The sequence below is a fragment of the Hyperoodon ampullatus genome, assembly GCF_949752795.1.
Source record: "Hyperoodon ampullatus genome assembly, chromosome: 15".
NCBI lineage: Eukaryota > Metazoa > Chordata > Mammalia > Artiodactyla > Ziphiidae > Hyperoodon > Hyperoodon ampullatus.
Window position 1 is genome coordinate 9,332,170 of NC_136928.1, and position 25,948 is coordinate 9,358,117.

General features: G+C 43.3%; 1 protein-coding gene and 1 long non-coding RNA gene across 2 annotated transcripts in view; one reads left to right on the top strand and one right to left on the bottom strand.

Annotated features, from left to right (window-relative positions):
- Nucleotides 1-401: 401 nt before the first annotated feature.
- Nucleotides 402-969, bottom strand: LOC307064534. The gene is made up of 2 exons (XR_013811294.1): nt 711-969; nt 402-613 (listed from the first exon to the last, which is right to left on the bottom strand). It is a non-coding gene; the product is annotated as an uncharacterized lncRNA (long non-coding RNA).
- Nucleotides 970-1,903: 934 nt separating this feature from the next.
- KCMF1 (potassium channel modulatory factor 1) overlaps nt 1,904-25,948 on the top strand; it is a gene marked incomplete at its 5' end in the record, with an annotated part of 71,015 nt that continues 46,970 nt past the window's right edge. The window contains 3 exon segments of the mRNA XM_079720372.1: nt 1,904-2,570; nt 2,573-2,654; nt 2,656-2,669. Coding sequence (XP_079576498.1) covers nt 1,904-2,570; nt 2,573-2,654; nt 2,656-2,669 — 763 coding nt within the window.

Consider the following 25,948-nt stretch of genomic DNA (forward strand, 5'->3'; position numbering starts at 1 on the left):
GACTGGTAACTAGTTCATCATTAGTTACTACCAAATACAGCCCCTGGGTAGAGCTGAGTGACCTAATACTTAGTTCCTTGACTTTAAGATGAGCTTTTTAAAATACCTTTCAAATCGAGAAGCGTCTCGAAATCAGATTTAATGAAATATGGTAACAAACTGTGTTTTTACTGTGTCCCGTGCTGGATATTTTATACACACTTTAGCTCTTAATCCTCCAAATACCTGTTGTTATTATTATTGTTATCATGTGTAATCGCGCTCATTTTAAAGATGGGAAAGTCAAGGCACAAGGAGGCCAAGTCATTTGCTCCAGGTCACACAGATAGTATTGGTGGAAAGGAAAAAGAGTAATCCCAAAGCAAGCAGTACTTTAGAATCCAATTTCAGTAGACTTAGCCTAGGGACACACTTCTAGTTTATGGAGAAAAACAAAATTTCAAATATAAAAGGGTAAATGCCCAAGGTTACATAGAGGATATCAGAACCAGAATCCACGGCAGATGTCTTGACTCCAAAGTGCGATCTCTTTCCACCAAACCACGTTACCAATCGACACGTGGTAAGGGGCTGCATAAATATTTGATGAACTAATTAAGGCCTGAAAACAAAGCTGACAAGGAAGAGGGTAAAAATGTAAAAGATAGATAAAAACAGAGAAGTAGTTCACGGACAGGAAAAAAAGGAAACACACACACATACAAACACACCCCAACAGTTTTCAGAGAAGAGTATTCAGGGTGAGCCAAGGTGCTGGAACAAACTTTGCGCGGGTGCTGCCAGACATCCGGGCTGGCGAGAGCGGAGTCTTCGAAGTAGATGGTTCCCGAGGAGCCGGCCTTGGGGCACAGCAGCCAAGACCGGCCGCCTCCCGGCTGGCCTCGCGCGTCCACGCCCTCCCGACCGCGAGTCACCCCGCCGGGCAACACCGGACGACTCCCGGAGGCCAGCCGCCTTTCCCTTCGGGGCCGCTGGCTTAAAAAGAAATACAAACACATGTCCCCAGCCGGTGCGCAGCCTCCCGTCTGGGTCGGGGGCCGCAGGGCGCTGCCCGCTGTCGGCCCGGCAGCCATGCGCCCGAAAGGGGGGAGCCTTCCGGGGTCGCAGCTCGCTGCCGGGAAGCACCCGCCGTCGCGGTTGGCCCGGCCCAGCGGCGGGGCGCCTACGGCCCGGGCCCGGATAGGCCCCAGGCGGGGCGGGGGGCGGCCGAGCGCCCCTCGAACCGCGCGGGCCGATCATACCGGCGAGCGGCTGGCGCCGGCAGCCGGGCATTTCCTCTTCCTCCCTACGCGCTGCGCGGCGGCGGCGGCGGCCAGGCCGAGGCCGGGCTCGGGCGCCCGATCGCGGCCTGCCGACGAGCGCGGGCAGCCGCCGCCGCGCCGCCCCGCCACCCCCGCCGCGCCCTCCAGCCGTGGGACTCCGGGCTGCTGGGCCCGGCGCGGGCTGCGAGAGGCGGGGCCGACGTGCGGGCGGCGGAAGGAGGCGGAGGAGGAGGAAGAGGAGGAGGAGGAGGCGGCGGCCGGGAGCCGGGGGAGAGGGGCGGGGGGTGGGCCGGGGGAGGGGAGGAGCGGGATTTGCGGAGCGCGGCGCCGCCGCCCGGAGCCGGCGGGCCCGAGAGTGACCGAGTCACGGCGGGCGCCGGCGGAGCCGCGGCGTCGGACCCGCCTCCTGGAGGAGCTCAGCCCCGGCCAGGCCCGGCCCCATTCCCGCCCCGCGCCGCCTCCCCGCCGCAGCCGCCGCCGCCGCGGGAGCGCTCCGCTGCCCACCCCGCCCCCGCGGCCGAGCCCGGGAGTCGAGTGGGAGTCGGCCGGCCGGCGCGGCAGCGCCGGGACCCTGCGGGGGACACTGCAGCCGGAGCCCGGGAGGGGCCGCGCCGCCACCGTCTGAACTAGGATGTCCCGACATGAAGGTGAGAGGAGCCCCCACCCCCACCGCCAGGGCCTCGGCCTACCCCGCCCGGGCCGGGCGCCGCGGAGGGCGGCCGGGAAGCGGCGGAGACTTGGGCCGAGCCCGAGCCGGGCCCGAGGCGCCGGGCTCGAGAGCGATCGAGGGCGGAGAGCCGCAGCGCAGCCGCCGCCGCTGCCGCCGACACCGCCGCGGCCCTGAACTGGGCCTGGTGCCGGAGGCGGGGCGGCCGGGCAGGCCGGAGGGTTTGCACTGTCATGGGGCGGGGGAGGGGGAGGGGAGGCGGCGGGGCCCGTTACCGGCGGGAGCCGGGCCCTCAGGACTGATACCGGACGCCGCGGCCCGTCCGCCCGGCCCCGGAGCCGCTGGGCCCCGGCGCGGCCTAGCGCTCCCGCCGTCCCGGAAGGGCCCGCCGCGGCCGCCGAGCGGGGCCGCAGACGGAGGCAGGAGACCGAGGAGCCGGCCCGGGACCCGGCTGGCGCGTCCGGTCGCCGGGAGAGATCGGCGAGTGCCCTGCCTGCGGGAGACTGCGGGGCGGGCGGGAAGGCTCTGCGGCCGGGGAACGGGAAGCCCCCGCCGCCTGGAGCCCGCTCCGGCCTCGCGGCTAGGCCTCGGCGCGGCCCTGAGCTCGGGTAACCAAGTTCCCGGGGCGGATCCGTCCCGGCCGGGCGAGCAAACTCCCTGCTCGGTCACCCGGTCGGAGGGGGACTGGCTTCCGGCCGGCCGTGGGCCTCTCTCCCGGCGTGCATGTCTCCCTAAACCAGGTTTTGGTAAATGACCGTGGTGAGGTCTGTTAGTGGTCAGGGAGCGTTTTGGACTTTGTTTTGCGATTTAAAACCATGATGGGGGTACAGTTGCAAATCAGCAGACAGCTCTAACCCGGCCCCAGGGCACAAAGAGAAAAATGTTTAGAGCCGAGGTATAGGCGTTGATCTGGTAAAAAATAAGTTAACTTCAGTTTGCTGCCATATGGTTTAGAAAAGGGGGAGGGGGTTGTGTTTTCTTTGTTTCACTACCACAGGCCTTTAAATAAAAAGTATTACGAGACTTGGCGAAAAGTTTATCCTGGTAAGGTTAATGCAAGATTGTAGAAGTGGCTTGAAGATATTGTGTACTCTGGATGTTAAAATACTGTATAGGTGATGTAGGAGTGGAGAAAGTTTAGTGAGTCACAGTCGTGTGTGCATCACACTGTTAGAAGGGTATTCTTAGGGAAATACAGGCCTTAGAAATTAAAGATTGAAAAACTCAGATTGTTCACAATTATATTCAGAGCATTCCTAATTATAATGTAATTTGAGATGGACTCAAAGAAAATATTGTGTCCAAGGGTTCTGTATTTTAAAGTCAGAAAACTAATAGGAAATAGGCTATATTTTCTTCACTTACTGTGTACAAGTGTTGGACAGTTTGAAATAATAAGGTACATAGGCTTATAGAAATATTTAGAAGCTATGCCTATTTTCCCATTTTTTTCTACTTAATGGCAATACATTTCCTAACTTGTAATTTAAAAGAAGTTGTCATTAAAGTTATAATAAAATTTTAATTTGGGACATTAAAGTTTATCTCAGGCTGAAGTCGTGTGTACATTGACCACCTTCAAGACAAAATGAAAGTGAGTAATGGCTGCAGGCTCTCTTACTCATAAGAACTAGAAGAGTTAAAGTTACAGAATCATAGCAATGGAAGAAGGGTGTTTGAGACCCATCCTCCTTGCTTTAAGAAAATATCCAGGGAGTTCCAGACGGAGTATTCTGATTGAATGGTGTCCTGGGAAGACTCCTTTACCCTCAGTAATCTTTTAGAGTAATTAAAATCCCACAGCGTGAACATTCTTGAATGTAACACAAATTCTGTAATTTAAGCCCAGTTTTCCCTGTTTGGTCCTGTGGAAAGGCATGTGGTCATGAAACTTACATTTACCTTTTAGTTACTTGAATATTACTGAACTCCTCAGCACATGAATAGCACACCTTTTCTGGTAACTTACATAATGCCAGAGGTTTCTGAAAAAGGAGCATTCCTATAATATATCAGTTGAAGACTTAACAGTACAATATTTGACAAGTGATTACTTTTTAAGGGTCTGGTTTATGGCCTAAGGCAAGAATGGCAATCTCATTAAGAATCACATTTAATTCATTAGATATATGTTTTGTGGAATTTTAGTTTAGGCTGCCTGTTATTTTCATCACTAGAAATTTAGCCTATCAACAAATGTAGAGTTTGACACCCTCAATATTATAGCTTGTTTCTTACCCTTTCTTCTTTGGGCCAAGTAACCCCATTTCTTTAGTGGTATGATTTTTGAGCTCTTCTAATCATCTGTCCACCTCCAAATTCTCTGTAGTTGTTGTTTTCCTTGCAGTAGTATGACCCAGGACTGGGTGTGTAGTAGTCTGCAAAAAGATCTGAACTGAGCTGCCTGTACTGTTGTGCTTGCATTGTGCTTCCTTTTCAGTGCCTTCTGTAGGCATGTAATTTGTTACTTTGTCTTTGGGCCCATCCTAATGAGTTGCACTATTTTATATGTAACATGTAACTTTGGACAGCACAGCCCCAGGATGGACATCTGTCAAGCTTAGAGGCTGTACTTGGTGAAGCAGTGGACTACCTCTGAGAAATGAGATGCAACTAGAAGCACAGAAAAATGTCCTAGCCCAGGGGTCAGCATGCTTTTTTCTGTAAAGGACCAGGTAGTAAGTATCATAGACTTGGCAAGCTATATGGTCTCCGTCCACTCTGCCGTTGTAGTATAAAAGCAGACAGCATGTAATGAATGAGCACAACCATGTTCCAGTGAAACTTTCTTTATGGAACTGCTGTTGAATTTCATTTTGATTTTCATGTGTCATGACATATGATTCTTTGTTTTACCATTTATAACTGTAAAAACTCTTCTTAGCGTGCAGGCTGTTCAAAAACAGGAGGTGGCCGAATTTGGCCCATTTTGGCCTGCGGGCTATAATTTGCCTACTTTTACTCTAGAGCTTTAGAGAGTTGGTAGAACTGGAATTGTTGGGAGTCCAGAAAGGGCCCGCTCTGCTTGGTGTTCTGTTGTTTCCTTTGGGGAACGGGGAGCAAGCCCATGGACTGAGCCAGTTCTGTACCTGTTTCCAGCAGAACCATGTCGATTGGGATAGAAGTCATTGTTCCTGAGGCATGGGAAACAGACTCCCCACCCACCTTCCCAGACACTGTCTGAGTGGAGATGATGGTACTCTACATTGTCTCCTGCTTGCCCAACGTGACTTTTCCAACCAGAATTCCAGGGCCTTTTAATTCACTTTGTAACGTTCTTGTCACATTAACAAACATTTTACAACATCAGTTCCTGGTCACTTTATGTTCAACATACCGACACCATCTAGTTACATGTTATACACAGTGAAACCAATCGTTTTCTATTTCATTTGTAAGAGTACTTTTTTTTAATGTTTCGCTACATACTTTTTTTAAATACATTTAAAGTATAACTGTGTTATGCAGAGCTTAAAAACTATATAATACCTTTGCACACGTTTTTTAAAACATCAAATTACTCAGTGCTTATTCGCCAAAATGAAATTATGAGCATTCTTGCATGAGTTGGAGCCTAATTGATAACCTGGGGTTATTACCTTAAATCATTCAACCTTTTTTCATTCGCTACTATGTATAAGGCCCTGGGTTAGTTACAAAGAATGTGGGGATGAATGAACAAGACACAGCTTCTCACCTTAAGTTTGGTGGGGAAGGTGCGTGTGTGCACAGCTTCTACCACCCAGTAGACATACCATAAGGAAGGGATAAACAAACTGATGACAAAATAATTACCAACTTTTTTCTTCCTAATTTTCCCCAGTTTCAGAGAGGGAATCTATTGTGATTTCTAACTCCTTTTTCTTGAGTGCCGCCTCAGCTTTTTTGTGGGCTACTCTCGATTTTGGATAAAACTGTTCGAGATTTCAGATAGAGTTCCTATCTCTACCTGATTTGTATTTCCCCTAGTTTTTTGAAGATTTTCATATGTAACAATGATAGTGAATAAATGGACAAGTGATGATACTGTGTTATTCTCAGAAGCATCTGATACTGTTTATTTTCAGAATGTAATGTACAAGAGTAAGTAGGCCATTACTCTAGTTTTTGAAAGTTGTACCATTTTTTTGAAATTGTAGAACTCTTTTGTTAGTAGATTTCTCTTCTCTGAAAGTGCTGTCTGATGCTAAAAATGCACATGCAGACAGTCCCGTAGTGAATTGCAATAATTTTGTTTTCAGGATTTGGGGACTAGAAAGCCTGGATTGGCAGTTAGCATGTGATTTTAATGTGGTGACTTTTGCCTTCCTGTGGCAAAGTAGATTCACTCCTACTGAAAAGATCTTTGCCATCGTGTCAGACAACTTATTTTACTTAAATGATCTGTTAAAAGATTATGACATTCTTACTTGACTTTAAATTTCAATAAATCATGAATTACATTTACCTTGACTCTCAATAAAGGATAGAACATAAATATTTTAATTTCTGGGGTCTTTGATTTCATGATTTTGTATAAAGTTGATTTTGAAGCCCATTTTCCCCATATATTGACATTTGTGTTAAAGTTAAAATGTGATGAAATATAACTTCCCTATCTTATTTTAAATTAGAAATTTAATTTGGAAGAAATTTCTTTTAGTCTTAGAATTTTAAGAATTTATTAGCAGCAATCTTGCTTAAAGATTGAAAACTTTTTCACAGTGGAAAATTAGGAAGCTTCTGATGTGAAACTACTAAATTCCTTCATATTACTCTTGCAACATTTCAAAAAAGAAATCCATGCCCTTATGAGTCATAACTTAATTTTCAAAAATCAGCTTTATTACATCTACCATATATATTTGGGTGTTTATTTTAGACTGGGGGTTCCAAAAGTTGTTTTTAGTGAAGCTTAAGGTATCGTTGGGTTATCCTAAAAATAGTGTGTTTTTAATTTCATTATAAATATTGCTGTGTGGCTACATTCATGAATATGGAAACGTTTCCTACCCATCATACTCATAAAATTTTAAAGGAGTGCTGTTCATAATTAAAATCTTTGTTAATAAAAGTTTAATTTCATGTTAATTTTAGTGTTGTGCTAGGAGCCATTATGTTGTTCATTTCCTTAAAATGATATGGTGTACTTCTTTAGTCATTTAAGCTATTCATTATAATTGAAGAAAGAGTCTGTAAGAGGTATACAGATCAGAGCATTTTTTAAATGTGGTAATTTTTATATATTATCTGTGTCCTGATTCATGTTGGAGATATTGGATAAGGCAGACAGTTTCCTGAGGGAACAAATTGCCTACGTTCCATGGGAAGGAAGTGAGTATTTTGGGTGAAAAGAGAGGACGTTTTGGGGATGGTAAGGACAAGAGGCCAGGAGGGTGATGACAGAGGAAAGTTAGGGTGGGCCTGAAGCTTGGAAATTATCTGTGGTCACAGGGAGTCAGAAACACGAAACTAACTCTTGTGCCCATGAAATGTCTTAAGAGCTGCATACCAGGAGGTAAAAACCCACTGTCCTGTGAAACTAGCAAGAGATGAATTGCCTGATTAGGCACCTTCCAGGGTGCCATCCCTGCTACCTTTCTCACTGCCCTCCCACATGTTTGTTAATCCGTGTTTTTAGCTGTGTCTTTCTGAATAGTGACAAGCAGAGTGTGGGTCTCTCCAGTTCATGTACATGGTCTGTGTATCTTTTCAGGGCCACAGTACCAGCCAGCAGTCCAGCAGACTTTGCCAGTAGCCACAAGGGGTATCAGGGAGAAAGTATGGATGGATCCTTGCAAATCCATCACTGCTGTGAGAAAAAACCAGCTGAAATCACAGGAGTGGGTCGGTCAATCAAGTCACCTTCAGCTTGGAGTGACAGACAATAAGTGGGTGAAGCCTCTTGACATCATGACTAATTAGGTTTGCACATTATGTTCTGCTGAAGTGTGTGTCTGTGTGTTCCTTCTCTTGGTAGTACTCACTGCCACTGTCATGAACTTCAAATTTTTCTACAGTCAGAGGATCTTCATTCAGAGCGCCACTTTAGAGTGCTAACTTGATGAGTTGACCATTCGAACAGTCACAGGTATATTCAACTATACTGTTTGGTTTTGACTTTTGTTTCTTTTGTTCCTTAAGACTCTGTCACCCTCCCCGCCCACCCAGCAAAGTTAAGTTCCTTCAGTGGCACTCCTGCCTCATTCTCCAGGCATTTGTTTATGCTGCAATTGTTTACTTGTCTGCCTGCCCCGCAAACTACCTGAGGGGTAGGTATAGTGTTACACTTACTTTTGTACCCTACCACCTAGCATAGTGTCTGGCCTGTGGAGGCCCAGTGAACATTTGCCGGTGATTGTTAGAGATGTTAATACTTGTCTAAAAAATGGTGAGACGGGACAATGCATTCCTGTTTTTATCTGGGGGAACTGGTTAAGAGGGAGAGAGATTGTAGGAAAGAGAACTTGGAACTTCCATAAAAGTAAGAGAGGATGAATAAACTATGTACCTAGAATGAAAAGAACTTAGGGTAGCTGACTCCTGTGGGAATGGCCTGGGACTGGACTCCGAGGTGCTGTTTTGTTCTCCTTCTGGCTCTGGTTTCAGATTAGCTGGCTGTGGATTCTGCATATTCATTGTACTGTGTATGAGCTTTTCGGTTCATTCAGTCATTCATTCAGCAAATATTTATGGACTACCTACTCAAGTACCACTCGAAGTCATCTCCAGAGCTTGCCACAAGTTGTTGACCCTTGCTGTAGGATGATGATATTCAGCGGGTTAGAAACACATGTTTGGGAATTAAATGCTGTTGCATAGGTTGTGGCTCTTTTCCAGTGTGCTCGAGTTAGTCCTTGAAGTTTATATTTTATGACAGGATAGTTAAGTCATGTAAGTGTTTTAATGTTTTGGCAATATTTGCTCCCCCATCCTTTTTTTTTTTTTTTTTTTTAAGCTTATTTTCATTCAGGCTTCACAATCACTTCCAATGCTGTCCAGCAGTACATTTCTTTCTTTAACAATACTATCCTTAGACTGCAAGACTCAACACACATCTGCATATATACGTATCTTTTTGATATTGAATACTTAGAAAAGAGCTCAAGGGATTAAGCTTTTTGTACTCAGTATAGTTTTTTTGCGAAGTCCATATGGTTATAGGTTATATAGCAACTGTTGGGGTGAGTAACTAGACCCCACTTCCTTCTGTTATTCTTCCTCAGCCAGCATTCTCCTTTGGTGTCCTCTGTGATTGTAGAGGTTTGGCAGTGCAAGCAAATGAGAAACTTTCTAAATCAGGAGTTAAAAACATTGAAGTAAAACGGGCGGGGATTATATAAAGGAGTTGTTACGATGTGTCCCTTCTCTGCAAGAATGAGATACATTCTGGGAGCTGGGGGGTGGTTAGGTGTTGGGAACCAGGTAGTTTTCATAATCAGAGGTCTTATGTTCATCCTTATTGACACTACGAGGGATGCTGACACAGTTAATTGCAATTTGAAATGAATGTAACCTGTTCACGTGTTTGTATAGCTATAGATATGGATATACATAGTCACAGAGGTAGAAGCGGTCTTCCTATCCTTGGGAAAAATGGTGATTAGAACCTCAAGTTACAGTGGATGAGCACCTGGCCCGTGGTGATCCTGTATGAGGCCAGGATCAAGGAGCTTCACTCCATGTCAGACATACTGCATATCTTCATGCTCATTCCTTGCTCCATATCATCTTCTGCAGGCTTCTTAGAAATCACCCAAATGGAAGAGGAGATAGCAAATCTACTTGCAGAATTGGGGTGCATGATCACACTGTCCAGCAGAAATCTAATTGCAAGTCACATGTAATTTTAAATTCTCTGATAGCTACAGTAACAAAACTAAGGAAGTGAAATTAATTTTAATAATTTAATGCTTTTAACCCAGTATATACAAAATAGCATTTCAACATTCAATCGATATACAAATTGTTTATGAGATATTTTTACATTCTTTATTCTTTACAATGCTATAAAAATCTAGGGTATATTTCACACTTAACACTTCAATTCAGATGCTAAATTTTCATAAAGAATACTTGGTCTTAGTTGAGACGTACTTTAGACTCATATATCGGGGGTCTGCTAATTCATCTTTTGATCATGTACTGTCTCTTTTTGTAAGTACATGTTGATTCAGTATTCCCATCTACTTAATGGTCTATTCATTAGCATTCTAGATTTCTGTTCCTAGAATTTCTGTCCTATGAAGCTAGGTTTTACCTTACTTTTTCACCTTAAAATTATTTTTAACCTACTTTAACAGTATATAACCATCACAATAGAAACCTACTTTATAAACAGCTACAAATGTATATAAATTCTAATTCCTTTGTGAGCTGTTCAGATTGATGAGGTATAAAGTAATGGCTTCGGGGTGATTTTAATGTGAGTTTGGGGGTTATTTTTTAAAGTCCCCTGCGTTGACAAATGTAGAATTTGCAAAAATTGTTACTAGTCCATTTCAAGTTCTATTACGGTGAATTCGTCATTCGAAAAAAGTGACCCCTAGGCTTGGTAATTTATTGTCGATATATTTCATTGTATAGATTAGATCTCTAGTATCCATCTCCAGACGTCTCTTGGCATCTAGCAATAGAAAGGCAGGTGGTTATGATTGTTCTTTAAAGTAATTTTAAGGAAACTGACTATGGAGTTAATACTTAGCCCACTATCAAGGTTAGCCACCCACTGGTGACTTCTCTCTTTTACCTATTTGGCTTATTGTTTTCCAGTTACAGCTAGATTTGCAAGTGAAAGTTGCAAGACAGTCTGTTAAAAATTAAAGACCTAGTGTTTTTCTGTCTTCATTTTATTGGAGCAACATTTCCACTGAGCAGTTTTACGGTTCTTTTTTTTTTTTTTTCCCCCTGCAGTCCCCCTCCAGCCAGATCACTGGAACATAAGGAATCTGTGGCGCTCTCTCTCTCTCTCTTTTTTTTAATAGTATAAAAATGCTAGTACTGTCATTTTTGGGTACTCTCATCCAGTGGTTCTCAAAGTGTGGTTCAGGACCAGCAGTATCAGCATCACCTGGGAATTTGCTAGAAATGCAGATTCTTGGACTCTACCCTAGACCTAACAAATCAGAATTTCTGGGGGTGGGGCCCAGCAGTCTGTGTTTTAACAGGCTCCTACCTGGACCCAGTTACAACCAAAGGCATTTTGTGCCTGAGGTTGTTATTGCTGGTGACAGGCACACAGTGGTTGTGGGACCACTTTTCATGGTATGATACCAACCAAACGGAAATGGAGCTCATGACCTTGGCATCATGCTTCTTGAACGTCGTGCCATTGTCACCTGAGGAGGTGCAAGAGGAGCGTAGCTCCCCGCTCCAGACTAGTTCTGTTTGTTTGTTTACTCAACATGTATGTATTCAATGTGTACTTGGGGCTAGGCACTATTCTGGCCACAAGGAAACCGTAGTGAACAAAACAGAGAAGCTTCCTGTCCCTCTGGCACTCACACTCTATTAGAAGGAATATACTGGGGGTGTATGGCCTACGAGCCAAACTTGGCCACTGCCTGTTTTGGTAAATAAAGTTATATTGGAGCACAGCCACATCTCCTCTCTCCCATATTGTCTAAGCTGCTTTGTGCTCTAGTGGCAGGGTTGAGTAGCTGTGACAGAGAAAGCTGAACATATTTATTCTCTGGCTCTTGGCAGAAAAGGTTTGTGGATCCCTGGGAAAGACCACGAAAGAATGAATAAGTAATAGAGTGTTAGGAGGTGACAGGTGTTATGAGAACCCATACAACAGGTTAAGGGCATAGAGAACGGGGGCCTGCTTTAGATATGGTGGTCAGGAAGGGCCTTTCCGAAGGCAGAACTTTAAAAGAAAAAATTTGAATTAAGTGAAGGATGTGTAAAGGAGGGTACAGCAAGTACAGAGGCCTTGAGGCTTGGAATGTTCTGGAATCAGCAGTGAGGCCACTGTGGAGGGAGGACAGTGATCCAGGGGGAAGAGGTAGGAGATGAAGTTGGCACAGCCAGGCCAGACCCTGCGTACCCTGTGTGGTGGGCTGTGGTGAGGACTGTGGAATTGCTAGTGCTTTGAGAAATACACTGTAGAAGCCCTTCTTTAGAGAGATCTTTCTGGCAAAGGCTGGAAACTAAATAACCTAATGAAGCCCATCCCAGCATCTCTAAGAAACATTTCTTTTTGAACTTTCCCCTATACTCTTCACTCTGGGGAGTCCACCAAGTAGGAGAATGGGAGGGACTAGACTGCGGAGCTAAGAAAACGTGAGCGAGTTGGAGAGAGGTAGATGGGACAATACTGAGGAGACCAGGGTTTCTAGAACAGGAGACTCCCATATGCACCTAAGTCCTGACTTCCAGTTCAGTGCTAGGAATCTGACTTCTGTAAAAGGATACTAATATACCTCTTTGGCCTCTTCTCAAGGGTTGTGGTGGAGATGAAATGCCAGCACATGTAAGAATGTTTTCTAAGTTAGATAAGGCACTGCACAAATGTGAGGTGATGGTATTTTTATTACGGGAGATAAGATTAGAAAGGAAGATTGGAGCAAGGTAGATAGGGAAGGATTTTGATTGCCACACTAAGGTCAGTCTTTTCCTTTTTCCATACAGGTTATGGGATGGAAGGGGGGTGGGGGTAGTGCATCAAAAGTTTTAAGCAGAGAAAGGGCATGATGAAGAGTGGCATGTTTTAGGAAGAGCCGTGGGGTCCGTGTGCAGGGTAGGTTGGTGCCTGGGGCAGGGACCAGTTAGAGACTCTGGCGGAATGAGCTTGACGTCAAAAGGACCTGAATTAGTCAGCGACAGTAGGAGCAAAAAGAAAAAATGTGACTTGAGAGAAAGTCTTATTGCAAGAGAGGAAGGACTAAAGTATAATTTCAGGACAACCAGCCAGGGTGCTGGAGGGATAGCGGGTTCTTTTGGTAGTTAAGGAGGATAGAAAGGGACAGGTGGGGAGAAGATGGGGCAAAGAATAATTGTCAGCTTTCGACGCTCTGAATTTAAGGTGACGGTAGGCCATTAGGTAGAAATCAGGAGTTGAGAAATACTACACTGGGGCTCAGGAGAGAGAAACCTTGGTTAGAAAAAAGAATCTTATAGCCCCCTACATTGAAGTCTGGGGATTGGCTAGATTTCTAAGGAAGAAAGCATCTAGAGAAGGGAGGATCGGAGAGCATAGGGAGAACCATGATTGTGATGTGCCTTGGAAGCCACAGACCGTTCCTGACCACCCATCATCTGCAGTAGCCCTTGTCATGCAAGTATTGACTTACTCCTTTAGATACAGGCTGCTTTGAATAGGGGTGAGCGGTAGAGTACATGAGGAGGTGGCAAGGGGAGAATCTAACACTAACCAAACATCTGCTATAATAATAGTAATAGTTATTGAGTGCTTACTATCTGAGGGGCACTGTGCTCAGCATTTCACACGTACCAACTCATTTAGTTCTCACAACTGTCCTGTGAGGTGTGTATTTATTATCCCAGTGTAATGGATGAGGAAGTTGAAGCACTGAGTTCAGTACCTTGCCCAAGGTCACGCAGTCTGCGATGAAGCTGGGATTCAAACCCAGGTCTCGGTTCTCAACATTAAGCTGTACTCTGTACCAGGCACTTTATAGACTGGTTCCTACAGCAGGGATCACAATTAAAAGGCTTGGTAAAATTTCAAAACAACCCAGCAGATATGTTATCCTGCTTTACAAATTAGGGATATGAGTCTAAGTAAGAGAGGTTAGCTTATTTGTTCTAGGTCACCCAGGTAGTAGGTAAGTGGTAAAGCCAGGACTTGAACTAAGTTCTGTCAAAAACCAAAGCCCATAATCATTTTATTTCATTCAGAGGTCGGTAAACTTTCTGTACAGAGCTAGATAGCAAGTACGGCTCTGCAGGCCACATGGTCTCGACTGCAGCGACTCCACTCTGCTGCGGTGGTATGAAAGCAGCCATAAGACTAAACATAAACAGATGAGCATGGCTATAATCCAATAAATATTTATTTGTGGATACTGAATTTGAATTTCATATAATTTTCAGGCATCACTGAATATTATTATTTTTAAAATTTTCTAAACATTTTTAAATGTAAAAACTGTTCTTAGCTCGTAGGTTGGACAAAACTGGTGGTGAGCCAGATTCGGCCCATGGGCAATGGTTTGCTGACTCCTACTTTAATCCATTCATTTAATAAATACACATTGAATACTTTCTCTATGCGGAGACATTGTGTTGGCCACTGGGGATGAAAAGCAGAGGGAGTTCCAGTTCCAGCCTTCGAAGATGAGACGGGTAATTGTAATACAATGTAGTATGAACTATAATAAATTTATACCTGCAAGGTATAGTGAAGGAATAGATATGGGAGGCTTCTCAGTTTTATGGATGAATTCATGAATGCATCCCAAAAGGAGTTACGTATTTGAGCTGTATCTGATGTTGGGGAGAGTATCCCATGGAAAGAGACATGGGCAGAAAGAATTTTGCTCTGAGGGGAGACCATAAGAAAGTGAACATTATTGGAGCAGAAAGGGAGGGGCTGATGCCAGGAGATGAACCTTGTCAATAGGATAGGTTAATAATGGGAACGAGGTTTTAGGAAATTTTAAACCAGTATGACTTTTGTGTTCTAGAAGGAGAGACTCTGAGGGATGGATTTGCGGGGGGTGGGGCGGGGGGACGGTGGGGATTTTGGAATAATGAAAAGTCTAGGAAAACTCGGGGTTTGGGCTTCGTTAGTTGGGCAGTGCTATTCCTCAAGATGCATATCTAGGACAAAGAAGCATGCTTTAAGGGTGAAGGTGGGAAGTAGGGAAAAGAGAAGTGACTTCCATTTTTAGCATGATGGGTTTGAGGTACCTCAAACCCATGTTTGTGGGACATGCAGGTAGAGGTGTCCAGGGACAGCTGAACACGTGGGTCTGGAATTCAGGAGGAATAGGTCTGGGCTGAGACAAATCCATAGTGGTAGAGTTGATTGCTCAGTGATGGTGAGAGCATGCAGATTAAGAAGATTGGCAGGACCAGTCGTTAAGCCCTTGGGAACACTTCACGTTTAAGGAGCAGGAGACTGGCTGAAGGGGGCAGATAGCCTGGAGAGCGGGAGAGCCAGGGGAGAGCGTTGTCACTGAAACTTAGGAAGGTGATGTTCCGGAAGGAGGATGTGGTTAGCATTGCTGCAGAAAGGTCATGCAGATGAGGAGTGAAGTGCTCTTTGGCTGGGACTGTTGGAGTGAGGAAGGTTGTGGAACCTGATGAGCGCCTCCAACGGCATAGGCTAGAGCCCAGACTGCAGTGTATTCAGTCCTGAAGGAACACGAGAAACTGGGAACGCTTCTTAAAGATTAAGCTGTGAAGGAAAGGAGAGGTGTCTGTAGCTAAAAGGTAGATACTACAGACTGATACTAAAGACCGGGAAAAGTCATTCACTCAACAAGTACTGTGCCAGGTCCTGGTGTTGAAACTGGAGACAGAGTAATGAAAGATAGGAGGAAGTTCTCACTGTAGAGCTTATGTCTTAATGGGGAGCGTGGGTCCAGAAAAGGAGCATATAATTTAATTTTGGTTACTGGTAAATATTCTGAAGAAGATAAAGCAGACTGGGGGGTTAAGGATTGAATATGATGGGAGGTGAATGAGTGGTCTGTGTGTTTTTTTTAAAAAGAGTGGTCAAGAAAGCCTTTCAGGGGAGGTGACCCATCTCAAGCAGAGACTTCAGGTATACAAGCCCTGGAGTTAGAATGAAGTAGGTTATGCAAGGAGCAGGGTGGCTGGAGCTGACGAGGTGAGGAGGTGGGGATAGACTGGGTCCAGATTCGATGGGGCTTTATAGGTGATGGTGGGGCATTGGGGTTTCATCCCTCGACTGTGGATCTAACAAGGACACAGGCAGGCCGAGAGGAGGGCCTTTTACTGAGGTGTGAGAGGAGGGCCGTTTACTGAGACTTGAGAGGAGGGCCGTTTACTGAGACGTGGATCGGAGGAGCGTTTTTGGAGGCTGGAGTCAGGAGTTCTGTTTCAGACATATTAGGTAAGAGATGTCTGTTAAATGTTCAAGTGGAGATGTGTGCTGAATGAACTGGAGTTGGCTGAACGAGTGTGAACAGGTACAGGCTCAGCAATATCATTAGGTGTCTTAAAGTCAAGACTTGGTGTGATTCTGCTGCCTTTCTTTCCAGTTTATTGTGGCTTGAGTCCCTGAACCTTTTAGTAGGTAAGTGTCTGTTTGGGGGGCCTATGAACCTGTTTTTTCCCCCAGAGTAGCAAGAGAGAGGGAGCATAGAGGTCACAAGCCCGGTGTGTCTCCTGTGCCAGTGTTGCAGTGACACAGGTCCAGGCCAGGAGAGCTCAGTGTGGGACTTAGGCCAGTTTGGCAGCTGGATAATGAATTAGTTTATTTTAATCCTTTTCTCTCCAATAAAATCAAGAGAAGATAGAATAATAGACCTTTTGGTCCAGAAGGAAATCAACCTTTTTTTTTTTCCCAAATAAAATTGCAGTCTGGAAAGGCTGAGTCACACTACTTGAGATCACAGTGAGGACTAGAATTCAGATCCCATGACTCTTACTCCAGGCTCATTTTGTACTATATATGCTGCTGGGATGAAGTTACCCAAAACTGTAGGCTCAGGGAGAGTTATTAGTTTATAGATACTCTGAGGCTAGATTTCTTCGGTGGATAAAATTTTCTGTTCACTCAAGTTTTTTTTTTCTGAGATGCTGAATAGTAAGTTTATCAATGGGACTTTGGAGCCAGACCACCAGGGTTCAGACCCCAGCCTGGTCACTTACTTTACAAACTGTGACCTTGGGTAAGTTGTTCCCCTCTGTGTGTATCATTTCATGAAGTGGGCATAATGCCAGGATGGTTATATTTGATGGTTATTACATATAAAATGTTTAGAACAGTGCCTGGCATATGGTAAGCACTCATCGTCCGAGCCATCATCATCGTTTTCATCCTGGACGTACAAAACAGTGGTCTACCATACTTCTCCATTCTGTGCCTGTAATTTGAGTGTTAACGTTATGCAAAGTATATAAGAGAAGATATAGGAAGGTAGGGTAAGATAAGGTATATAAGGTAAGATATAGTCTCTACCTTTGAGGAATTTGCATTATAATGGAGGGAGAAGTTTTAAAAGGCTTATCTGTTTGTTACAGGACAGTGAAAGCCAGGAATAATCTCTTACTCTCCTAACATTCTGTGAATCTGAGTGTTCAGGTGAAGGCAAAGGGACTAAGGAGAGAGAGGTTTGAGCAAGTTTTGTGGATAAGGGACTTGCCTGGATAGAGGAGAAGCAGACATTCCAGACCAATGGGGTGGGCAGAAATGAGTATGTAATAAGAAGGCCAAGGTAGGAAAACACAATTTGTGACAGTTTGTGAACAGTGAAAAGAACAGTTTTGCTAGGGAAAAGGCCCATGAAAAATAGTAGTGATTAGGATATATTGAGGATATATCAAAACCAAGCATACCAGACTTATCTCTTTTTTGATTGGGCTTCTAAATTGGTAGATCAAAGTATCACCATAGACAGTATCTTTCATTAAGGTGTATAAAGACTGTCGTTGTCCTCGTGGACAGGATATTAGCTATATTAGATGATGATTCAGAGCAGTGCATCACTGATTGAGTAGCTCAGAGTGTTGATCCGTAGATTAGTGGCAACCTAGAGTAAAGAGAGGACTAAGGAGGTGATTCTGTACCTCTTTTTTTCTGTTCTAAGATTTTGTTTTTAATTGACTGAGATTAACACATTGGTAATATATTCCCCTGTTCTATTAACCAGGTTCATCACATAAGCATTTTGCCATTTTTATATCAATTTCCTACCCCCTTCCTTTTGGGGGGTTTGAACATTTATAAAGCAAATCCGAGACCTGTGTATTATTTTACCCACAAATATTTCAGTATTTATCCCCAGTTGATAGGGATGCACTACACACACACACACGTGCACACACACGTGCCACAGTATCATTATCACACCTCACAATATTAACAACAATTCTTTAGTATTATATAACACCCAGTTCATCTTCAGGTTTCCCAGTAGTCTCAGAAACGTCTTTTTAAAGTTAGTTTGTTAAAATCAGGATCCAAAAAAGGTCCACATAATTACATTTGGTTGTTATGTCCTTTAAAATCTCTATAACAGCCGCCCCGCCCCTTAAAAATGCTATTTATTTTTTGAAGAAACCGAATCATTTCTTTGGTATTTCTAACATTCTGGTTTGCATTTTTATGATGTTATTTTATCATATTCTTTCATTCTCTGTATTTCTTTTAAGTGGTAATCAGTTCTAGAGGGTTGATTCAGATGTTTGTTTCATAGAATATTTTATAGGTGCTGAATATTTCATAATACTTATTATATCACATTAAGAGGCCCATAATGACTGGTTGTCTTAGTGGATTCAAATGTCAGCTGTCCCTCCATTGGCAGTTACTGATGTAAGCTGCCTGGATCTGTTGTTTCATAGTGATTGCAAGATGTTGATTTTTCCGTTTTTGTTTTTCCTGCGTTTATTTTATTCATTGGAATTTTTCTATAAAGAACTCTGATTCACGTATTTTAAAGAAATCACTGTAATGCTCTCATAAAGGATAAATAAAATGAAATAGTGCCTTTCCGGATGTGAATGCTCAGGCATAATTAAATTAGAGGAAATAATGAAGAGGTTAGATACTTGTACCTATGTAAGACTCCCTGTGAGTCGGATAGCTTCAGATGCAAATCCATACAGACATGTTGTGTTGGCAGTTCACTTTCAACAATGTTGCCATCAATGCTGTTTCTCTGTTGAACAACTCTTGGTGTCAAGTTTTAAACAATTTACCCAAACAGTTGTATTACTGATGATTTCAGTGTGTTACAAAAGATACTTAGTATCTATACGTAAAATTCAGTTAGCTTCCAAGTTCAGATAATTATAAACAGGTTCTTCTGTTTGGACCTTTGAAAGATATGTGAAAGGTAGAACGACCGTTCTTCATTGTGTCATGTTGTCCATCACATTGCAGGTTTCTTAAATCCCTGGCACTGACCTCCCAAATGCCAAGATGGCACCCAAATTTCAAAATGCCCTTTCGGAAGTAATACCACACTCTTTAAAAACCACTAGTCAAGTGCAAATATTATTAAGACAGGAAATCAAATAACCGCTATAAATACACATTTGAAAACAGGAGATAAAAACCACCTCTCGGGCTTCCCTGGTGGCGCAGTGGTTAAGAATCCGCCTGCCAATGCAGGGGACACGGGTTCGAGCCCTGGTCGGAGAAGATCCCACATGCTGCGGAGCAACTAAGCCCGTGCGCCACAACTACTGAGCCTGCGCTCTAGAGCCCGTGAGCCACAACTGCTGTGCCCACGTGCCACAACTACTGAAGCCCGCACGCCTAGAGCCCATGCTCCGCAACAAGAGAAGCCACCGTCATGAGAAGCCCGCACACTGCAACGAAGAGTAACCTAGTGCCTCATTTATTCTTATAACAGATATTTTAAGGCTGTTGATTATCCTGAAATAAAGTTGGTAGATAGGTCATCAGCTACCTTAGATGTTACAGTGAAGTAGTTGACGGCCTGTACCTACTTACAGTAAATACCTTTGGATTTAATGTAAAATAGATAGCTAGTGGGAAGCAGCCGCATTGCACAGGGAGATCAGCTCAGTGCTTTGTGACCACCTAGGGAGGTGGGATGGGGAGGGTGGGAGGAAGACGCAAGAGGGAGGAGATATGGGGATATATGTATATGTATAGCTGATTCACTTTGTTATAAAGCAGAAACTAACACACCATTGTAAAGCAATTATACTCCAATAAGGATGTTAAAAAAAAAAAAAGAAATAGGCCCAGAAGACATACCGTATAAAAATTATAGGAAAATGAAAGAGCTGAGATATATGTAGATACTAAAATAAAAACTGTTAGGATAAATAAAAACAATATATGATAAGAGAAAGAGGGAAATTTTTAAAAATGGAAAATATGATAAGAGGGAAGTAATTTTACTTGATGTGAGGATAACATAAGAAATTAGACTGTCAACATGGAGAAGTAAAAGTAGTATCACGTACTCACCAGTGAGTTTGACCTTATTTATACCTGTGGTGTCAAAATAATTCCCTGTGAAATGACCTGGCATGAGACAAGGAAGTGATGAAGTCTCACAGAAAGCCTGGAAGAATCCATCATTAGCAACCTGCTTTCAGACTCTACTACTTAACTACCCTGCAGGGCATATCCTTTGATGGGCAGTGGGGTGTAGAGGATGGATTAGAAAAAGAAACAGTTAACAGCCATGTGGTAAACTTGGAGAGACATTCTCAGAGTAAAAAAAAGAAAGAGAAGCGGCCCCAAAATAAATAAGTTTAATATTTACTTTTTACAACATAGATTTCTAATATAGAATAACATATAGGATGATCTTGATGTGAAATTTTTTTAATGTTAATAAAGTTTAGAAAGAACCCTCTGTTTCATAAATCCTTACTAACTTAATAATGTTTAGAAATAAATCTATTTAGAGACGTCTCTGTTACATACTATTTGAACGTTACGGCTATAAAAGCAGTCTGATAGAGGTATGCTGTACTGGAAACCCAGCTACTACAAACAGCTTGTCATCAGATTTTCTGAAATGCTAAACAGTCTTAGTTCTAAATGAAGCAAAACAATCTTTTCTTAACTTACAGGATAGTGTCACACCTGGAAAATAAGTTTACTAAAGCGTCAAGAAATATTTTGTGTTTATGGGGAAGATGGAGTTTGGTAGTATGCTCAATTTTAAAGTCTTTTGTTTGTTTTAATTTCCTACTTGAATGTCTGGTGGGAGATTTGGAAAAATCTTGTTGGGATGCTGGGCAGTTCTTTATTGCATTTCCAGACTCCTAGCATCTTTGGTACCTTTCCCCCAATAAATGCCAGTAGGACCCCAATCATTGTGATGACCAAAAAATAACCCCCATAAGCTCCCTGGGAATGGTTACCTCCCAGGTGAAAGCTACCGTGATTAAACTGATTTTACTGGCAGTTTGAAAACCACTTAGAGAAGCCTCTGGGTCCTCCTGAAAACTAGTAGAAGAATGACTTGCAACATTATTGCAAGTGTAAGATGGTTGTTTCCCTAGTGTTGATGGGTCACTTCAGTTTTCTTTTGTTCTGTACATTCTGGTTTTCATGCTCTAAGACAGATACTGATGGTCTTAATAAACTCATCTGACCTCCAGTTTAGATGGTCTCATTGTCCCGTGAAACACGCAGAAATTCTTTCAAAGGCATGTATCAGTTTGTCTAATCTCTAAACACAGCCCATGCATTGACAGCACTCGCTACACTGTTTGAGTGTCATTCGTTGAACCATCTGCCTCCTTGTTTCTTGTTTTTGGGGGTTTTTTCAATAATACTACAAAATAGTAGTAATTTTAGATTCACAGAAAAGTTGCAAAGATGGGAAATAGACTTCCCACATACCCCTCACCCAGTTTCCCCAAATGTTAACGTTAACTTGACACGTTTGTCATAACTAAGAAACCAGCATTGGTGTATTGTTACTCACTAAACTATAGACTTACTCAGATTTTTACCAGTTTTTCCCCTTATAGCCCCTTCCTGTTGCAGGATCCAGCCCAAGATTCCATGTTGCACTTAGTGCCTCCTGGTTTGGACTTGAGTAGCTGCGCGGAGAGCGGTGCGCTCTTTCTCTGTACCGGGTCTGTGTGGAGTCGGCACATTTTCTCCACACTGCCTGCTCTCTGCTCTTCCGCTCATTTTGTCTCTTAGTAATTTCTCTTGACTGACTTTCTAGATCTCTTTCCATTCTGTCAGTATGTTGTATTTGTTTCTCATTTTAAAACAAGACATCCAGAACTGAGTGCAGTTCTTCACATATGGTCTGACGAGAGCAAAATGTTGTGGAAATATTACAGTTGTGTATCCCACGTGACTGTTAATGTAGCCTAAGCTTGTTTGTTTATTTCCTGGCTTTTTTAAGCAACTGCATCCCATATTGGGCTAATGCTGAAGCTGAAGTTCTGCTTAGTTAATTCACCCAGAGTTTTTTTGTTTTGTTTGCTTGTTTGTTTTAATCACATGAATTGCTTTTTAATCCAACAGCAAGACATTATGTGAACCCCTTTAAAAATTCATCTCATTTGTTTTGGCACACCCATTTGCCTCTTTGAATTTCTATCCTGTCCTCCAGTGCTTTAACTGTTTCTTTTATGCAAAGCTTATAAGTATGCTTTCTTTCATTTTCTAAGACACTAATAAAAATATCATATAGAACAGGGTCAAATACAGGACCTTACCATGGCGCAAGATGGCAAGTGAAAAGAAGCTGTATAGCAAGTATGTAACTGTATGAGGAAGCTAAAACATGTTGTTAGCATGGGCTGAAGGCCGCAATTCAGTCTTACTTATATGCTGACTGGGGTGGCGCCTAAACTAGAACTCCTGCAGAATGAGAGCAAATGAAGTTTTTGGAGGACTGGTAGGTGGAGGGTCAATTTTACCTAAGAATAGAGCCAACTGTTATTCATAAGATTGTCCGCTTATGCTTCATTTGACTGGATGTGCCTGAAACTTCTACTTTAAGATTTCATGAGCCTTTCTTGAATTAGGCCTTTTTATGAATGGCATTGAAATTTTTGGAGGACTTTAGACACACTTTTTTTTTATTATCAAGGAATTTTTAAAAATATTTATTTATTTATTTTTGGCTGCACTGGGTCTTTGTTGCTACGCACAGGCTTTCTCTAGTTGCAGCGAGTGGGGGCTACTCTTCATTACGGTTCGCGGGCTTCTCATTGCGGTGGCTTCTCTTGTTGCGGAGCATGGGCTCTAGGCACGCAGGCTTCAGTAGTTGTGGCACGTGGGCTTTAGAGCGCAGGCTCCGTAGTTGTGCGCACGAGCTTAGTTGCTCCATGGCATGTGGGATCTTCCCGGCCCAGGGCTCGAACCTGTGTCCCCTGCATTGGCAGGAGGATTCTTAACCACTGTGCCACCAGGGAAGCCCCTCAAGGATGTATTTAAATGATACTTCCTTTCAGTAGTGCCTGTTCATGTATCATTTCCCATTTTTCTTTTTTGTTTTTCCTGTTGGTCTTTTCTTAATCTTTAAGAGCCCATTGTTAGTTGTATTTGTTGCAAATATTTCTCTCCATCTGTTGTCATTGACTTATTTTGTGGCTCTTTTGTCAATATTAAAGTTTTATACTTACCTATTATCAAATTTACATTGTGCTTCCTTGCCTCCTTTATGGTTTCAGGTTCCCTGTATTGCTTAGAAATTTCTCACACACTAAGAGGTAAAGTAAAGAGATCCTCTTGTAGTTTCTTTTAAGGAGTTTATAGCTTTTTAAAAAAATCTAAACATACCTGCCATTTTAAAGATATATGCCAACCAGTCAGTCCTTTTCGTTGAGAATGGAATTTTTATGCATGTGTGAGAAATGTGTCATGCATTCAGAAATGTGCAAGATGTCTACATTCAGTAAAAAGATAATAAAACAGAGGACTTTGTATCCATCTGTATTAAAACATAGGTTGTCTCCCAGACATGTCCATAACCACTATCTGGACCTTTGTCTTGATCATCCTCTTGCCTTCCTCTATAGTTTTACCCCTAGTAAATCTCTTCCCATCTAAGCAGCGTATCGTTTAGTTGTAAAGCGCGGAGTGACAAGCTCAGAGCTCTCTGTGTGAGGGAAGGGCAGTTTGCACCACTGGACACAAGCTCCTAGGAGAGGAGAAGCTGAACAAAGTCTGTCTTCAGCGTCCCTGGGAGTTTCCCAGAGACCCTTTGCAGAAGTCACTGGGTGAGGTCACGAGTGGACCTTGAAAGATCAGGGCCACCACAGAGCGGGGGATTTGGCTGGGCCTTCGTGTGGACCAGGCTGGATCTCCAGCCGAGATGCGGTCAGAGGACAGCCGCTCACATCCCCCGCTCTCAGGAGCAGGTCAGAGCAGAACACGTGTGGGGCGAAGCTGAACCTCCCTCCTGGAGTGGAGAACAGGACCTTACTTCATCAGCCAAGTCCAGATGAGCAGCGGAGCCTGGGCCAGACTCCCTGGGCATCTTTCTGTCCTCAGGTCAAAAGGAAAAAGTATATGATTGTGTGTGTGTGTGTGTGTGTGTGTGTGTGTGTGTAGTTGATTCTTGTTGTTCTTGGTAGCTGTGTTGCCACGAATACTGAAGTAGCAAATACTCAACCAGTGCTCCAGTAGAAATACAGGGCTACGTTCCTGTGAGCCTCTGGTCACACTTTCATCAACAGATCAATACATAACCTTGTTTTCTGTGTGTTTCTGTTGAAAGACACCTCATTTAATATACAGTTGATTCATAAATATAGAAGTCATAGCTAACAGCACTATAATTCATGACTGGACAGAGTTTATCTAACACATATTTTCTCAGCCTTGTGGTGCTTGGGAACACTAGACAGCACTTCAGCACTACACTAGGGCCACTTTAAACAGTGAGATCACCTACAAACAATACAGAAAGTTGAAAAACGTGACAGTACATAGACCATGAAGAGGATGCTTGTTTACAGGATGAACTGAAACAAGAAGGCAGAGCGGCCACTTGTTTGAGCTCAGCTAGGAATGTGCACATTGGTAACTCAGATGTGCATGAGTGACTCTGAAAGCACTGCAGGTATGCTGTGTATGTATGTATGTGTATATGTGTGTGTATATACACACACACATATACACATACACATGTACACATACACACACACATATGTACACATGCATACACACACACACAAAACAGGGAAAGTTAATCCAGGATGTTAGACGTCAGGATAGTAACTTGGGGTGGTTACTAGAAGGGGCATAAGGGAGACTTTTGTTCCGTTAACTTGATCTGGGTGTTCGTTACGCAGGATGTGTTCACTTCGTGAAAACCAAGCTGCGTATTTATGATTTGCGTACTTTTCTAAATGGTGTTCCACTTCAATAAATAGTGTGAAACAAACAATACTGTGGCTCAAGATCTGGGCGGTGACCGCTCGTTGTGTATGGCTCCTGAGGGTCCCTGCTCTGGTATGGACAGGCTGTTCTCAGCTACTGCATGGCTGCATTCTGGGGGTTCCCACGTCACCATCTTCCTGGGGATTTTAGCTGCTTCGCTCTTATTTTGGATCTCCTGTTTCCCAGATTCGATCTCCCCATTATTTCCTCTTCTCACTCTTCTGTAGTTTCTGGAGAAAGGGTTTTGTAAGAGCTTAACACATATGAGAATATTGTTAATCCTACCCTCATCCATGAATGATAACTTTCCAAAGTGTATAATTTTAATTTGGAAGTTCTTTCCTTTAGAACTTGGATGACAGTAGTGTATTACCTTTTGGAGTCCAGCGTTCCTGTTGAACGTATCAGATTCTTGATCTTTGTGTGTGACCTCTGTTACCTTCTTCCCCTATTCCCTCTCCTGGAAGGTAGTAGAGTCTCCCTTAAGCCTGCTCTTTTGCAGTGTGGTTGGTTGCTTTCCTTTCCTCCATTTTGTTCGGTACTCTATGGGTCTTTTCAGTCTGGCAGTTATATCCTCTCTTCTGGGAAGTGTTCTTGAATTATTCTGTTGATTATTTTCCTCTCCTCCATTTTCTCGCTTTCAAGGTTTTTTGTTTTAAGAACCCTTAGGATTTCCTCTCTTAACAGCTTTCACATATAACACACAGCAGTGTTCATTATCTTTGTCAGGTTGTGCATTTCCTCCCTGGTACTTACTTATCTTACAACTGCACGTTTGTACCTTCTGACTGCCTTCATACAGTTCCCCTGTCCCCCGCCCCCTGCCTCTGGTAACCACAAATCTCATCTCTTTTTTCTATGAGTTTGTTTGTTTGTTTGTTTTTGAAGTATAATTGACCTACAGTGCTGTGTTAGTTCCTGTTACACAACATGGTGACTCAGTATTTCAGTACATGTCAAAATGATCACCACAGTAAGTCTAGGTACTGTCTGTCACCATGCAAGGGTATTACATAGTTATTCACTGTATTC